Source organism: Carassius gibelio, chromosome A4 (assembly GCF_023724105.1).
Source record: "Carassius gibelio isolate Cgi1373 ecotype wild population from Czech Republic chromosome A4, carGib1.2-hapl.c, whole genome shotgun sequence".
Taxonomy (NCBI): Eukaryota; Metazoa; Chordata; class Actinopteri; order Cypriniformes; family Cyprinidae; genus Carassius; species Carassius gibelio.
Genome location: NC_068374.1, coordinates 27,206,553 through 27,225,140, shown reverse-complemented (window position 1 = coordinate 27,225,140; position 18,588 = coordinate 27,206,553). Strand labels below are relative to the sequence as shown.

The following is an 18,588-nucleotide window of genomic DNA, read 5'->3' as shown; positions in this document are numbered from 1 at the left end:
AAAGGAAAGGAAAGGAAAACATTAAAATGAAAGAATTTCAGTAATATCCTGTTTTTTTAGTATACTGTTTTTTAGTCATTGCATGCTAGTTCAGGATGAACTTATTGTTTATTTTAAGTTAAATACAACATCATCATCCTCATCATCATAAAGATGTTTACGTATTTAGACGCAGTCAGGCTAGCCTAGAGATTTAAACAGACAGAATCATTTGACACTTTTAAAAGTAGAAATATTATAATTGTCTTACCTTTAAAGAAAATAAAAAATATATCAGTATTTAGCCTACTGTCTTTAAAGCTATAGCATTACCCTGGCACAAAAAACATGAAAACAGAAATAAAACGGTGGTGCACACAAAGTATTCGGGACAAATGACAGTACATCAGTTACTCACACAAACTGCACACCCGGGAGCTTTGAAATGCCTTTAATGGTTAGCTGTACAAGCCCACTGAATTTATTGCTCGGAAATATGGAATTGCAATACTGATTATCTATTGTGTAATCGTTGTGCAGGGAGGATGCCATGCCATAAAACTTGCTCTGTCTCCTTTCCAATTCTAAAATACATTCCATTTCGATTACCAAAACTGTGACATCACTCTTAAAAATATATATGGGGTGTTCTCTGTTTTAATACAGTCTATGGGTGTTCCTAATTGAACAGTTTTTAAAAGAATCGTTTGTTCTTACAGTAAATAACATTTTAATAATCTGAACCGTTTGACACTTTTATGCAAATGCTTTTATGCAATGCAAAGGTTCTATGGATGTTAAAGGTTCTTCATGGAACCGCAGATGCCGGTGATCATTTTAAAGGGTATTGGTTGTAAGTTGTAAGGGGTCTCCAGGAGGGGTCAGCACCTGCACATCCATGTTTTGCTAAGTCTCACCTACAAAAATATTGAAAGGCTCTCACAGGTGACTCGCATAGAAGAAAAGAAGAAAGGAAACGCCCACGTGTGCCCCTGGCGAACATGCAAGCTCATTGACTGCTAAATCAGGAAATGCCTTTTAAAACCACAAGCCCAGATTCAATTCGATGCGTTCTTTTGATTCTAGTCGTTCGAGGGTGTTTAATAATCATCGAGAGACTTGACGAGTCGTTTTAGAAAGAGCCAAACGAAAGATTTGATTCTGCAGAATGAACATCTAGACAGATAAAGTTAGGTGAACGCTGAAAGTTTGTAGGTGAGACATCATGCCAAAAACGAAAAGCGACGAGTACACTTTTGTCAGTCCAGCTGTGAAATATTTACTTTTCTTCTTCAACATGATATTTTGGGTAAGTGTTGCTCATTATATTATTTTATTATATGATACATTTAATAAACAGTCATTTTAGTTTGTGTGTTTTTAAAATATAACTTTATATATAATTTACACACACACACACACATATATATATATATAAGAAACAAGATAAATTATCATTTTTAACACTTTTTTAATATACACCCTATATATTCTATTACATTATATACAATACATAAAATATAATATAATTTTTATACACTTGAGTATATATATATATATATATATATATATATATATATATATATATATATATATATATATAAGAACAAATAGATTAAATGCTGTTTATGTACAGTTGTTTTTGTCTCCTCTTCAGATGATGTGGTTTAATAATTAACGGTTTACCAAATGACTTTTGAAACTCCTACTTTTTAATGCAAAACCACGAAGCAAGCTTTGCATATATACAAACAGCATTAATGTACTTAGTTGTCTTCCATACTGTATGGTGGTCAAATGAGTCTAACGGTGTTCTAAAAGCAACTTGACCTGTATTCATAAAGACTGACATGCTTTCATTGAGTTTACTATGAGCAAACACTGAAAGCATCACCTATGGGCATGTCTCAACACAGATGTGTATTACTGCACCACAGGCTAGATTCTCAGAGTACCTCGAAAAACTGTGACACACAGTACAGGAAGCGAACGTGTTTGATCTTGACTTGATATACAGTATATTAGAGAAACACTTGAGGAACTATATATTGGCCTGCTGTGTGATAAGATCTTGCTAGAATAACAATGAGTTCATATTAGACCTCATCAACAAAACCCTCTTTTGTGAAGTTCTTGATGCTGCCAGTTTACGTTCCCAAATTTTTTTAAACTTGTGGCTGTTGCTTAGCAGCAGGTCTCATTGATTCATATGCTGATAGAGCGATGCAGGGTGTTTGGATGAGTGGGGGCCCCATGCTTGCTTTATTTGTTGCCCTGTGGCATTTACTGAATAATAGACCTAAATGAATAATGTCTCTTTAGAGGTAGAATCAGATACCCAAAATATTTAAAACACGCTTTGATACTCCAGTTGTTTGCAGAAAGGCTTCAAAATGACTGTGAACTTTCTAACAATTTATATGGACACCGAGTTGATTAAGGTTAAGGTAAGTTGATTAGAGTGCATAGCATACTTGCTGGTGCAAATATGCACATGCAAATACCTAAGGAGATTTCCTGCTGAAAGCCTCAAGAACAACTCCGTTTTAACTATAATGCAGTGCAATACTGAGCATTTGACTACTGGGTCTCAGTGCACTGTACAACAGTGTGTTGATGCACATCTGCGCTCCTTTTAGTGGTACAAAACTATATAGAAAAGCAATTCACCTTTGTGAAACTGAAAAGTAATGCGGTATTGTAGTCATTTGAATACAGGAAATGTTTAAACAAATGCAAACTTGCACTTTAGATCAGCATACAGGAGAGATTGTTTCCTTCCTCTTATAGTGTATAGGACAGTTTGGGTTCAGAAATCATTAACGATGGAAATAAAATGATGTGGAGTTTCATAGGAACCCGATAGCTGTGTCAGTAAAAGCGGGCTACATTGTGTCAGAGTTTCCTATACTCTGTTCTTCTCATGAACTTTCACAAATACTGATGCTGTATATACTTTAAGTACATACAAACTTGGCCTTGGTCAGGTTTTTTCTGTTTTCACATACAGACTCACGGCTCATCTTTGTGTTATAGGTAATTGCACTGATCCTCATATCTATTGGAGTTTATTCCAGGATTGTTAAACATGGTAAGTGTGTTTACTTGAAAGACCACCTCAGATATCTGTATTTATATAATTTTCATCCTAGACGTTGAAGCTACTCCATATGGTGATGCTGCTAACACAGTTTTTCCACAAAGCATAAAAGAAGCAAGTAAGCTACAGAAAATGAGCTTATAAAGGTTGTATCATAGACTATCTTCATCTAATGAATATAAAAGCAAAGATTTTGTAACTTGCTTCAAGTTGAAGCCATATCATCAAAGATTTTCACTTGATAAATGAAGATTCAGGAAGTCTGTTATGGCAGTCACCTGGGACTCATACGGACATCTAGTGGTTGTAAAAGAGCATTATGTAAAAGCAGTTTTTTTTAGTAACCAGTGCTTTTGTAGAGAGTCAGCCATTAATAATTTAATCCACAGTGTCAGTTAATATAGGGATTACAGAAAAAAAGTGAATCTTTAATTGATCAAATTGTGTATATCCTGTGCTATAGATAACAATCATCTATCCATAGTGCTACAAAAACTGTCCATCTTGTTATGTGGAGGGTAAGGGAGGAACTCATACGCAGACAGGAATCACTACACAGAGGGTTTATTAAATACAAAAGGGGAAAACAACGACTAGGGCAGAGACTAAATAACTTAACAGGACTGGGTTGACATGGTAAACAAAGACTCTAAAGACTAACTACAAACAAACACTCAAGGTTATACAACAACTTCTTCAAGGGGTGACAAGCTAACATGAAGGAACAATGAACCGACAAAAGACAGAGCACACTAGGGGATATAAATAGGAGAACTAATCAAGACACAACAGGTGGCACAGGTAAGGCAATCACGACAAAACTAGGATAACAAGGGGGCGGGGCAAGGGAACGAGACAACACAAGCACATGGCCCAAAGACAAGGCCATGTGCTTGTACACAAAACAAGGGTCTGTCATGATCCTGCCTCAAGACTAGAGAAAAGTCAGGACATGAAGGCAGAATCATGACACATCTATCTGATATGTCTTTGTGTTACTCTACAGAGACAGCGCTGGCCTGTCTGACGGTGGATCCTGCTCTGTTATTGATGATAGTGGGCATTCTCATGTTCTTCATCACGTTCTGCGGCTGTGTGGGTTCTCTGAGAGAGAACATATGCTTACTGCAGACAGTAAGTCAATAATAAAGCCAGCTGCCTGATCAGAATTGTTACATCAGGACAGGACCGTTCCAGATCATATGTGTCATTTGTGTTTTTGAATCAGCAAAGTATCTAGAATGTACCCGCTATAACAGTCCTGGTACAATTTTAGTCAGTACTGAAATGGCTCTCAAGTAGAGATAAACTACAAACAGCATCAAACAAGGTGCATTTTACATAGAAAATGTGAAGTACACAGCAAATCCTAATAGCAACCTTTAATTCCCTCGCAGTTCTGCATCATCTTGACTATCATCTTTCTGCTGCAGCTAGTGGCTGGTGTTCTGGGTTTTGTCTTCTCAGACAAGGTAAAAATCATCATGAATTAGATGATTCAGTATGCTAACACCAATGCTACAAGCCAAATTCTATTCATTTTGTAGAGCTAATGTGAACTTGGGTTGTATTTACTCAAGTAACAATGCTAATTTTAATTCTAAATTCGTATTTAATTCTATAATTTGTTTTATTTATAGTATAGTATTTTAGTGTACTATTAATTCCCCCAGTCTTTGTGAAGGCTTTGTATAGACAGCCATAAGTAAAGAGTCTGGACATTCTGTAACAAAACGAGCAGTCACAAACTTTCTGAATTTCTAGTTGACACTGTGCGTCCTCTACAGTCTGTCACCTGATTATTTTAATAAACCAACTTTTCAATTCAATTTGTCCTCTATAGGCACTTGGCAAAGTAACAAAAATGGTTAACAACGCCATCAAGCATTACAGGGATGATATAGATCTTCAGAACCTCATTGACTATGGCCAAAAACAGGTCAGGCTTATGTATAAATGTATAATATATCATAATATTGTGAAATAGTTGATAACGGTGTTTTTGCTCTATGATATGTTCAGTTTAACTGCTGTGGGGGGATCTCTTATTTGGATTGGTCTCAGAACATGTACTTCAACTGTTCAAAAGAGAACCCAAGCAGAGAGCGCTGTTCTGTGCCCTTCTCCTGCTGCCTGATCTCCAAAGAGGAGGTGAGAAAATTCTCACATTTTTATTTTATCATGTATGTAATATATTTAAATATCTGGAAATATAATTGAATAATTAAATAAATAAATATATTTTACTATAATGTTACAAATTATTAATTCATATATTACATCTAATTAATAATGCTGTAATATATTATAAATATATTATTAATGTATTAAATGTCCCTTCCCCTAATACCACTTTAATTTTTTCTGTTTTGTCAGGCTGTTATAAATACCATGTGTGGTCATGGAGTGCAGGAGCTGGAATATCTCGCAGCTGGTGCCTTCATTAACACCAATGGCTGTATTGATAAAATGGTGAACTGGATCCACAGTAACCTGTTTCTATTGGGAGGCATCGCTCTGGCCCTGGCCATCCCACAGGTATCTCTTGACATGGAATAATAAGACAATCTGCTTAAAATGATGTTACACGATCTAAATAATATAAAAGGTCATTGTGGGTGACCTCAGATTTCGTCCGATCTTAAACTGGCTACTTTAAGCATCTAAATTTAGATTTAGTTTGAACTGACAGCTTGATCTATTCTCTTTTTCAGTTGGTTGGGATCATTCTCTCTCAGATCCTTATTAATCAAATCCAGGATCAGATTAAACTACAGAATTATAACCAACAGCATCGCTCAGACCCCTGGAGCTGAAACAGTTGAGAAACAAAACTCAAAACGGTTTTATAGAAAGCTTGGGAACTCGTTGCAGCCTGCAAGTGACTGACATGGACTGGATTCTGAATAAGAAGAACTGGTCTGAAGAACGGGCAACCAAGACACATTTTCATATGTAAGGTCATTTGTATGATATTTTAGAAACCAGAATGTTTGTAGAAATAGTGTAAGAAAAACTGAAGATCAAGAGGTCAATAAAACTATTTTGGGATATTTTATGAGCACAATTTCTTTTTTTTTCTTTTTCTTTTTTTTTAGTACAGGATGGTGCAAACTAGTTTAATGTAATATTTATTGAATTTCCAGTATGGATATCTTTTGAAACAAACTTTGTGTTGGTAGATATAATAGAATATTAGAAGATAAATAGAAATAAAAGTGTTTCTATTCACCATGTATTTGCCTAAAGAAAATTCACTTTAACAAATCTAAAGAGTCATGTAATTTCCATATTATTTCATATCAAATTATTAAGTTTTATTTCAAATAATATATTTTTTTATAAGCACAAAACATTCAGAGAGCATTGGTTTTATTACAAACATAACTCACTCCATGGCATTTGGCTGTCATCAACAAAACCTGATGCGTTTACTTTGCAGTTTATACTCAGACAGTGGTGAGTGTCTTCCTTCCGTTCGGACAATATCATGTTCATTAAGTGGATCTCAATGGATACAAACATAAATGGATTTGACTGTTTCTGTTGTCTTTTATTCATCCCTTTTTATAAAAATTTTTAAATTAATAAAAATATTTTCAATATATAACTATTTGTCATTCTCATTATTATTATTATTAATAAATATTTATCTTTTATTTTAACAAAACAATTGTGCCTATATCCAGAACCCATTTGGAAATCCAAACAGAGAGTGTGGCTGACACCTTTAGTTTGTAAATATTATTAAATTGCCAGAATGACAAAAAAATAAAAAAAATTTTTTTGGAGATAGATATGTATGATGAATTTTATTAACACCACAGCAGATGTAATTTATGTCGATGTATAGGAAAGCAATAGACTGTGTGTGTGTGTGCGTGTGTGTGTTTGTGTGTGTAGAGAGAGTGAGGGAGGTAGATGTTTTGGGCAAGGCTCCCCCATTTAGGGCTTGAGTGTATTTGTGTGTGGTCCCTGGTCTGTGCCTCTCTCTCTCAGACTCATGTTAGACTGGCTTTTTAAGAAGCCCCTGTGTTGGGAACACGCAGCATAGCTTACCAACCACATCGACACCAACAAGTGCTGCTGTCTTAATGTGATACACCAAACTACTCAAAGTTTATTCCCCTCCATTGAGAATTAGTTTCCATGGCAACAGCACTGTACTCATGGGAATAAGATTTGAAAGGATTAAATGAGATAAACTCAGTCATGAAGCACAATCACTGTAAACATGATTCAAAGTGTGCTAAAGGTTTCACCAAAACAACAGTTCAGTTTTCTGAGTTAACCGCAAGGTTTTATTCCGATTGACACTGTGAAATTGATTAAAGTATATTTTGCATTACTGTGCATTATTTTAAATATTGCATGCTATTTTATATTGTGCATTCTTCATAACATGACTGTAGATTTTTTTTTTTTTTTTACCATCATTACATTTGTGTATACAGTACAATGAATTGCCAACATCCTGTTCCTCTCCTCAAGCACGGGGCCCAGTTGCACCAATTGCACCCGCCGAGGACAGCCCTGCTTATGAGATAAGTCATATTTAGATGAAAAGTTAAATTATGACATAGTGTAATCAAATAATTGTGATATAAAACATGAGATGACTATATGGCATTGATATGGTTTAATTATGACTTTTTATATTATGATGCAGAAAAGGCAAACTGCCCCAAAATATCAAGAAGCGAAAGCTATATAGTAATTATGTAATTATATATTTTTTAATTAGAACATTTTTCTCATGTAGAAGAAATAAAGGAAAATATCAAAATGCAGAGGGTACATACATAAGATAAGACATGAGGGGAAGTATGAGTGAAGCATGTAAATATTCTGTACGCTGGCATGGGTTGCTTTTCCACAGCATGAGGGGGATGGGATGGGAGCAGAAGATTTTGTTATTTGTGTGTGTGTGTGTGTGTGTGTGTGTGTGTGTGTGTGTGTGCACCCCCTCCTTGTGCATACCAGAGTTTGAAAAAAAAAAACTGATTCTTGTGAGAGTGAAAGACATTTTAGGATCACTGGATCTCAGGTGGTTCGATGAGCAGATAAGTTTTGAACAAATCTATTGCACTCTGGTTTTGCTGCAAACTACTACTGAATAAACTGGGGGACGCGGGGGCGCGCTCAAGGGGGACGGAGCGCGCAGCCCCGGGATCAAGTTACAGTCCCAGATTTTTCAAGGCAACATTTCTTCCTCCATCACAAAAGTGGGGGATGGTGAACACTATTTCTTTTCTTCAAACTTTTTTAAAGTAACGAAAAAGGGAGCTGGGGTAAACTTTGTGCTGGAATTTAAAACGCAACTTTTGTTTACAACTTTTACGCAGCGCATTTGTACGATGAAGAGATTTTCAACAGTATGTGAGAGAGAAAGGAGGCATAAAAAACTTTGGAATCGGAAGAAAATACATTTCTTTTAAAGAGGAAAAATGTCGAATCGGGAATCTAGGAAATATCCACACTTTGACTTGGTTTGAAACCTTCAAGCGCATCGCGAACAAGTGGAGATCGACAGTTTATTTGGAAACTTTTGATGAAACATCGCGACATTGTTGGGTCTCCAAGATGTCCTCCAAGCGACTCTGCTCCATTGTTGGAGGCTTTTGGATGCTTTGTATCTGGGCAACAACCTCTATAATCACTCAGGCGGTTATCTTGCACCCAAATGAAACGGTATTCAGCGACTTTTGTAAAAAACCGACAACTTGTGAAGTACTAAAATACAATACGTGCCTTGGTTCACCTTTGCCGTACACGCACACGTCTCTCATTCTGGCTGAAGACTCAGAAACTCAAGAGGAAGCCTTGGAGAAATTGGCCATGTGGTCTGGTATGTTTTTATTTCATTATGTAATATATAATTATTAGTAGTATTTTTGCATGTTCCCCTTTAGAGACAATTACATTATTTTAGTTACTGTAAGCCTGAATAAAATCATTGTTTTTTTGATTGTATGTTTTGTATTGTTGAATATTGCTGAATACATTATGTTTCCAATGCAATTCACATGCAAATTGGCTGGAATAAAATAAACATTTGCCCTAATAATTTTGGCATAAATATTAATCAAAGTTAATTATTTATTATATGACAAAATAGAGTTTTACATTACTTTTGTGTAAGTTATTGATGCCATCATTTTCTTAATTGTCACAACAGCCCCGTAATGAGTAATTCTCCTCCTTTCTCTCACATTCACACATCAATCTCAAAGATTTTTGTATTATTCCTGAAAGTCCATTGCCCATGTGCTGTTTTCCTATAAAAAAAAAAACTACTGTGTCTTTAAATAGCCACTGGATGTAGTTTAACTTTCTAATCTGATTTAATTATATAAATATTATTTTGACAAACTTTCAGGACATTAACCAGACAGCCAATGAGAACTGGGTACTATTTTCCCAGATAATTAATCTCTAATCTCCCAAACTTTTGCGCTCAGGGTTGAGAAATGCTCCCCGCTGTTGGGCCGTCATTCAGCCGTTGTTGTGTGCTGTTTACATGCCAAAATGCGAGAATGGAAAGGTCGAACTGCCCAGCCAGCACCTGTGCCAAGCTACACGCAAACCTTGCAGTATTGTGGAGCGGGAAAGGGGCTGGCCCAACTTCCTCAAGTGTGAAAACAAGGAGCAGTTCCCTAAGGGTTGCCAGGTAAGTCATCCATTTGCATATACACCCAAAAAGTTTGGTCTGGATTGCACACGATGTGACCAATTTGACTTTCAGAATGAGGTCCAGAAGATCAAATTCAACACTTCAGGACAGTGTGAGGCTCCCTTGGTCAAAACCGACATCCAGGCAAGTTGGTACAAGGACGTGGAAGGTTGTGGGATCCAGTGCAACAATCCCCTGTTCACGGATGAGGAGCACTCAAACATGCATAACTACATTGCCATCTTCGGCTCCATCACTCTCTTATGTACCTTCTTTACGCTGGTAGGTGAACCGGTGAAGACAGGATTTCATAGTCTCGGGCTTGCTGACTTCCTGGTGCGCAGTATTTCTGACAGGAAGTTGTTTATGCTGCAGTCTTTAATTTTAGATGTTATTCCTGCTTACAATTTCCCACAGGCCACGTTTCTCGCCGACTGGAAGAATTCCAACCGTTACCCCGCTGTGATCCTCTTTTACATCAACGCATGTTTCTTTATCGGGAGTATTGGATGGCTTGCTCAGTTCATGGATGGAGCCCGCAAGGAGATTGTGTGCAAAAGCGACGACACTATGCGGCTTGGAGAGCCATCGTAAGTATGAAGCCAGTAGAGAATCCACCTCGGATTATATTAAATTAGAGTTATGCTGCATATTACAAATATAGACTGTCAGGAATATTTGATAGCCAAGAAAATTATTTGGACCAAAAAAATAATACTTTTTCAGTATGAATAATGCAGAGTTTCCATGGCTTATTTTTCTCTAGATCCACCGAGACGCTGTCATGCGTGATTATCTTCGTCATGGTATATTATTCTCTAATGTCTGGGGTCATTTGGTTTGTTATGCTCACTTATGCCTGGCACTCATCGTTTAAAGCCCTGGGCACCACCCATCAGCCTCTGTCTGGAAAAACATCCTATTTTCATCTGGTCACATGGTCTATTCCTTTCATACTGACAGTTGCTATACTGGCCATTGCAGAGGTGAGTCTGCTTTTTTATTATTTGTTTGTACAGTTAATATCAGCATATTCACAGCGGTTTATGTTGACACTGAAACATTCCACAGGTGGATGGAGATTCGGTTAGCGGCATTTGCTTTGTTGGCTATAAGAACTACAGATACCGTGCAGGGTTTGTTCTGGCTCCTATCGGGGTGGTCCTTGTCGTTGGCGGTTATTTCCTGATACGAGGTGAGAGAGATATTTTCATTCTGTTTGACAGTAGCTCATGGCATGAAGAGATGGTTTTAACAGTATGGATTTATACAAGCATCTTGTTTTCCAGGAGTTATGACATTGTTTTCCATTAAAAGTAACCATCCGGGGCTGCTCAGTGAAAAAGCTGCTAGTAAAATCAATGAAACCATGCTGAGGCTTGGTAAGTTTTGGATTGCTCTTTAAAATCTTTGCAAATTATTTAGCATGAAAAGCTTTTATTTACAACTAAATGAAATCCACCCCAACTATTGAAGTTTTTTTCATTTAAAATACAACTCATCTGACAATAGAAATGTCAGTTATAATGGTGTACAACAAGTACTAATACTGCAGCTATTGTAATAACATGCTATTTTATTATTTATATAGCTAATAGAAATGCAGTATATTAATATATAAAGGTAAACATTCTCCACCAACAATGCATTACACGTATTAAACATCCACTAAATATAATATAGTTCTTTAACTTGTTCATTCATTTAAGAATGAGTAAATTCAATTTATTTTTCCATTTCACAGGTATATTTGGATTCTTAGCCTTTGGTTTTGTTTTCATCACTTTCGGCTGCCATTTCTATGACTTTTTCAACCAAGCTGAGTGGGAAAAAAGCTTCAGGGAATATGTACTGTGAGTCTTTTCTTCTACCATCTAGCTTTTCTAGACATTTTATGGAAATGGGGGATATGTGAGCTCACTTATCTACCATAGATTGTGTTATGGTTGTAATACTGTAGAGGGCTACCTGGACTGTCATGTAACAAATCTAGTTTTTAATACAGATGTGAGGCTAATGTCACCATAGCTCACCAGACCAACAAGCCGATCCCAGAATGTGCCATCAAGAACAGGCCTAGTCTTCTGGTGGAGAAGATCAACCTCTTCTCCATGTTCGGTACAGGCATTGCAATGAGCACATGGGTCTGGACAAAGGCCACCATCCTTATCTGGAAACGCACCTGGTTCAGGTAGGTAACAAACATACAAGTTTTTGATGAATTAAAATAATGCTATATTTTATGACATTTTATGTAGTACATAATACAAATGTAATACAAATCTATTATTGACATTATTTAACATTTTGTAATAAATAAATCAATTATTTGAATATTAACTATTTTTCTCAATCTAAGAATCATTGGAAGAAGTGACGATGAGCCGAAACGGATTAAGAAGAGTAAAATGATTGCCAAGGCATTCTCAAAGCGAAAAGAACTGCAGAAGGATCCAGAGAAAGAGCTGTCCTTCAGCATGCACACTGTTTCTCATGAAGGACCTGTAGGTAAGCACCTCCTTCTATATTCTTAAGAACATTTTCTCAACACATAGATGGCCTCAAAGCTAAAAGGGCAATCAGTCACATTTGAAAGGGTTTTTGCTCCCTATATTAGACACAAATAACTAACATTCAATTTTTTAACCCTTTGCACAGCGGGTATCAACTTTGACCTGAATGAGCCGTCAATGGAAATGTCTTCTGCGTGGGCCCAACATGTGACCAAGATGGTAGCTAGAAGAGGGGCAATTTTACCACAGGATATCTCAGTGACGCCCACCGGAACACCTGGTTAGTACTCTAGTTCTTAAATAATAATTGATGAATATATAATCAATTGTTAACTGTACCTGATGACCAATAGTAGCAGTTCTGTATAATTTAACAACAACAACAACAATAGTAATTTTAATAAACAATTTACTATAATAATTTAATGCATTTTCCCTACAGTTCCACCTCCAGAGGAAAGGAACAAACTTTGGATGGTTGAAGCAGAAATTTCTCCTGAAATGATGAAAAGAAAGAAGAAGAAAAAGAGAAGGAAGGAATTACGGCCAACGGGTCCTGCAGCGGACGAAGGGAAGACTGCCTACAGCCGGAGGGAGTTTGGCCCCAGCTCAGTCCCCCGTCTCCCAAAACTTCCAGGCCGCCAGAGTCTGGTGGCTAACCAGTGGGAGCAGCAGCGACAGCGGCAGGAGGAACAGGATATGCTACCTGGAGCCTTCCCTGAATTCAGGCCTTCGTGTCCTCTTCCTTACCAGGAGAGATATGGTGGTTTGGGATATTTACACAATAAACCCTCCAGCCTCCCCCTTGCTAATCCCCTGACGCTAAGAGATAGCATGCAAGATGATTCAGATGGCTTCCAGCAATCATCATGGCACCCTAATTGGGTTTTCCGGCACCTTGGGCAGGAGGCTTCCGTGATGGATGCTGGCAGGACTGCGGTTGTGCCACGGGCCGATGGCAGGAGGGGTATACCAATACACTCCAGAACAAATCTTATGGAGGCCGAGCTATTGGATGCTGACTCAGATTTTTAAATCTTTGGAGTTGTTGGTGCTCATTCTGCGCAGTGAAAAGTGCTGGATACTCATGCCAAACAATGAAGCAGAAGTGGGTTCCGGCCGCTGTGCCAGCACTGCTTGTCTAAAGAATAATACTTTTTTTATGCACCTCTCATGATAATGAGACTTATGAACTGGATATATGAAACATTAAATAGTCATAAAGACATTTGTGCCTTGAACTTGGATTTTAAATCATCCCACATGTGACTGTGGAGACAATGCATATTGTTCAGTTTGCTAGCAGGGCTAAAATGACATCATTTAGATTCCTTTCTTTGTTTGGAACAGGTTCTTGTGTTAAGGGGCTTTATTTAAGAATGCCACATAATTCGGATCTTAGCTTAAAGGGGAATTGTGTGATTTCTGCAGCACTGGAGTTACCAAACGAAATCTACCCATCTGTCATTGGTCAGTAAAATAGATAGCCCCACCCACAACACATGCCATTGACTGAGCCATGTTGCTGTGTTGGCATAATCAAAAATAACCATTTTTAAAGGGTTATTCCCCCCCAAAATGAAAATTTTGTCATTAATCGCTTACCCCCATGTTGTTCCAAACCCAGAAAAGCTCCATTCGTCTTCGGAACACAATTTAAGATATTTTGGAAGAAAAGGGGCTTGAGACTGTCCCATAGACTGCCAAGTAAATAACAGTTTAAAGGTCCATAAAAAGTACAACAGTCTGCATATGCTCTTCTGTGTCATCTGAGCCACAACGGTGCACTGTTTTATTTCAAATCGAAGCTAAATACATAGAAACAGTGCATCCTTGTGGCGCGGAGGATACAGAAGAGCATACACAGCACGGTGATGGAGTGACACAGAGGAGACCGTGGACAAAGTAATTATTGAATAAAGTCGTTATTTTTGCTTTCTTCGCTTACAAAAAGTGTTCCCATCACTTCATATAATCCAGATTGCATGTCTGATGGCAGATGGAGTATTCTGATGATAACTTTTCATACCTTTTATGGACCTTGACACTGTTATTTACTTGGCAGTCTTATGGGACAGTCTCAAGCCTCCAGGTTTTCATCCAAAATATCTAAAATTGTGTGCCGAAGACGAATGGAGCTTTTCTGGGTTTGGAACAACATGGGGGTAAGCGATTAATGACAAAATTTTCATTTTAGGGTGGAGTATCCCTAAAAGATCTCTTGATCTGTGATCACCAATGATCACCAATGAAGGGTACCAAGTTTTGTCAGTCCAATTTTGGTATGAATATTGACTGTTTTCAGTTTTCCCCATCTGCTATTTGGACAGGGTAAGGGTCAAACAGACATGCCATTGATTGAGCCAATTATGCTGTGTTGGCGTTCAAACAAGCATAGTGTACGAATCAGTGTGTGAATGGCTTATTTAAAGTTGTCCCGACATATTAAACTGGGATAGGTAAAAGTATGTTTAACATGGAGTTACATTTGCTTGTGGTGGGCCAATAGTCTATAGTATTTCCATTAGTATTGAAAGGAATTGACAAAAGTCCTATTTCTTCAGAAAAATAGAATTTATTGAGCTATTATTGTTACTTTTTTGTTTGGAAAATTGCCTGGTGCAATCACAAACGAGTCCACTTCTGTCATTCAAAGAGTGAGAGAAAATTAAGGGCATTGTTTTTGTTTGTTTAAAAATTGTAGCTCAAAATGCCAGTGGTTATGTTGACAGTTATCTCTGTACAGTGCTATTACAAAAACTATTTTTGTACTTAATTTTTTTTTCTCATCTATTTTATTTTATATTATTTTAAACTGTACATACTTTAGATCACATTTTTGTTTCTTACACCCATTGGAGTGATTTTTACTTCATACACATTTGGATTTGCTTGAAAGTTTATTTACACTTTTTATTATTTTTCTTTTTTTTTTTAACTTGGACCATTGTTAGTATATGTGGCAATATGAACAAAAAAGCAGCTGTGCCGCATTTTTCTGACAATTTGAAACTGTCCTTCAAGAATGTATTTTCAGAAAAAAAAAAGTGTTTAATGAAGATGCTTGCGATCTGTGACTGCGATGGTATATGTATGTTTTTTCCATCACCGTTGCTGGTATTCCCTCACAAGAGCTGGTCTGTCCTTATCAATACTATTTTATGCCAGTATTTTCATGTGTGTTAGTGATCTTTGCTGTTTTCCTGCCGGAGTCTCATTCCATTGTATAGCCTATTTATTTTTTAATATTGACATGCCATTAATAAATAAAATCTACTGAAACTTAGAAGATTCTGATTATGTTGAAAGCTTCAATGTTATTTTCATTACACAAAAAAGAAAATAATGTTAAGTGTTACTGATAAAATGAATATGTTTCTTCGTAGAGAAACACCTCTACCCAGCACTATATGAAAAATTTTATCTTTATGTAGTAGTACATAAACAAATATTGGCCCGCATATTTTGCTCTCATTGATATTCTTGTACTCAGATTTTCTCCAGATTTGTATGAGTTTGTATGAAGCTGAATCACCGGTCACTTGACAGATGGCAGTGCTTAAAAAATATATTTAATATTTTTATGTAATTTATACGTAATTTACATAACACAAAATACATTTAATTGTGTTTGTGTTACTGTTCATTCTCCAACCAGTTAAGTCAGAACACATTTTTGTGAGATAATACATTGATTATCACTCTATATAAAATATAGTCTGACTGAGCAAGAGCAAGTTTTTCTGCTTGCGAGTATATTTACTTTTATACCACAGTTCAATATACAAGAAGCAATGATGAGTGAACTGCATTTTAGAGGCTGAAAGCCATTAAGTCTGATTTGCTCCAACAACGAAGTTTCTGAACCCAGAGCCTTATACAGTGAAAATAACCACTGAATCGCCGTCTAAGAGAATAGTCCTGTTAAGTGTTTTAATTTAAAATTCGCATTCCATATAAATATCACATTACTGGGGTTGTTTCAACCAGAGGTAAACACATTGAAAATATATCGGTATTATTTCAATAGATAAAAAATTGTTAAACAAAGTTATATATATATATATTAGGGGTGTAACGATACGCGTATTCGTATTGAACCGTTCGGTACGAGGCTTTCGGTTCGGTACGCGGTACGCATTATGTACCGAACGGTTCGTTGGACTAATTAATTAAATTTGGAAAATAAAAAAGGTGTGTGAAATATAATGTTATGCGTTCAACAAGGTAGCCCAATAACCCAAACGACGTAACAGGCAATGCCCCTGACACCCCCGAAGAAAAAAAAACACCAACTTATATGTTTATGTTAGGCTACTCAGTCAGGCGCTCGCTCACTCAGTACGCGCTGAAGGCTCGGTACGGAGCCCCGCACGTCACCTGTAGGAGAGAAAAAACATCAATCCGTGGCGACGGTTTTGCAATCCGTCCCCTCAGTTTATAAACCGTGCTCATGAATTAATAAACTGTTCACTCGGTTTAACAAATCGTACCCAGGATTAACAAACCGTGCCCACGAATTCCCAGTCCGTGCGTTTAGATAAACCTTACCCTCGGTTTTTGAATCCGTACCCACGAATTCATAATCCGTGCGCACGCTTTCGCAATCCGTTCCCTCGGATTTGAAAACTGACACGCATTTTACACTTAACAGTGAAACATGCATCTAACTCCGGCAGGTGGGGTGAGGTGGGTGGAGCTTAGTATAATAAAATCACAAAAATAAGTCTTCATGTTAAGAAAGAATTGTACACAAGCATTTCCAAAACTGTCCAAAGGTTATTTAAAAATAAAGCAATTCACAAATTATTTTATGACAAATATTTTTACTGTCTTGTACTCATTTATTTAGCCTACAAATTAAAATTATAAAAAATAACTTTATTTTTATTTGTATCATTATTAGGCTATATATTATTAAACAGGTTATGCATAAGAATCTTTTATCCAAAATAACTTACAAAAGAGGAAAAAATTACTCCAGAGTCAGTCACAATGCCAGGTTTATTGCACAATAATAATCAAGTGCTATTATAGATTATCAGCAATTGAACAAGATTTTAATGCGCATCTTTCTTATTAAATCTTTGTATTCCACCTCGTACTACACTTGATAGAGAATCACTTAAGACACTTTGCTGTAAACCTATTCCACATAATAATATTCAATAAAACTGTATGTTAACACGTAGGAGTTTGCTGCATGAATCCGTGAGTACGGTTTACAAATCCGAGGGAACGGATTGCGAAAGCGTGCGCACGGATTATGAATTCGTGGGTACGGATTCAAAAACCGAGGGTACGGTTTACAAAATCTAAGTGCACGGATTGGAAATTCGTGGGCACGGTTTGTTAATCCGTGGGCACGATTTGTTAAATCGAGTGAACAGTTTATGAATTCGTGAGTACGGTTTATAAACTGAGGGGACGGATTGCAAAACCGTCGCCACGGATTGCTTTTTTTTCTCCTACAGGTGACGTCCCGGGCTCCGTATACGGACATCACCGCAGCGAATGGTGCATTTACGTTATAGCCGCGGATATGAGACCTTACTCTGTAGTGGAAAACGCAGGTTTTAAGAACATGCTTAATGTAATTGAGCCCCATTACAATATTCCTTCACGAGCCCATTTCAGACAGACCGTAATTCCTGCTTTGTTCCAAAAAAACATAAGCCCAAATAGAGAACCAACTGAGTAAAAACACACTAAATATAAAGAGTTATAGAGTTCCATATAAAAAGAGTTACATCTTTGTATTTGTTCATAACCACTACAACAATATTACATTTAATTTAAAAAAATTTTTTTATAAGGAGCTATTTTTGTTTTATACAGTATGCTGCTAAGAAAACACCATAGAAGATGGGTAAAGAATAGCTCCATCATTGTTCAATGTAAAAAAAAACACATACTTTGTTAGTTTTAATAAATAAAACATTTTTTAAAAAATCAAGGAAATTTATCTGCCAATTTTTTCTTTTTGCTGTATCTAAAACGTACCGAACCGTACCGAACCGAACCGTGACATCAGTGTATTGAACCGAACCGAACCGTGAATTTTGTGAACCGTTACACCCCTAATATATATATATATATATATATATATATAATTTTTTTTTTTTTTTTTTTTAAGCAAACCTTTCAAGAAAGAACATTTTTGTGACCAGAAATAATTGGCTAAAAAACATTTAGCATGATCATTTAGCAGATGCTAAGTATTTTAATATTTAATATTCAATATTAATAAATGGCATTCCTTCATTTTTAAGTATGGTTTGAATGTAAAAAATATAGTCTGTTAACTGTAATGCTTAACTCTC

At 36.6% G+C, this 18,588-nt stretch overlaps 2 protein-coding genes across 2 annotated transcripts; both read left to right on the top strand.

The window, feature by feature from the left end:
- The first annotated feature begins 958 nt into the window (after positions 1–958).
- LOC127975393 (tetraspanin-33) lies at positions 959–6,135 on the top strand. Its single transcript, XM_052579438.1, has 8 exons — positions 959–1,288; positions 3,016–3,070; positions 4,086–4,213; positions 4,477–4,551; positions 4,923–5,018; positions 5,102–5,230; positions 5,456–5,617; positions 5,794–6,135. Exons 1-8 carry the CDS (start codon positions 1,205–1,207, stop codon positions 5,893–5,895), a joined length of 831 nt encoding a protein of 276 aa, XP_052435398.1. The 5' UTR covers positions 959–1,204; the 3' UTR covers positions 5,896–6,135.
- A 1,973-nt stretch (positions 6,136–8,108) lies between these two features.
- LOC127975368 (smoothened homolog) lies at positions 8,109–15,554 on the top strand. The gene is made up of 12 exons (XM_052579390.1): positions 8,109–8,927; positions 9,541–9,749; positions 9,825–10,034; positions 10,170–10,342; positions 10,519–10,738; positions 10,824–10,947; positions 11,042–11,134; positions 11,497–11,605; positions 11,758–11,943; positions 12,112–12,260; positions 12,411–12,545; positions 12,708–15,554. Exons 1-12 carry the CDS (start codon positions 8,663–8,665, stop codon positions 13,298–13,300), a joined length of 2,466 nt encoding a protein of 821 aa, XP_052435350.1. The 5' UTR covers positions 8,109–8,662; the 3' UTR covers positions 13,301–15,554.
- The last annotated feature ends 3,034 nt before the right edge of the window (positions 15,555–18,588 follow it).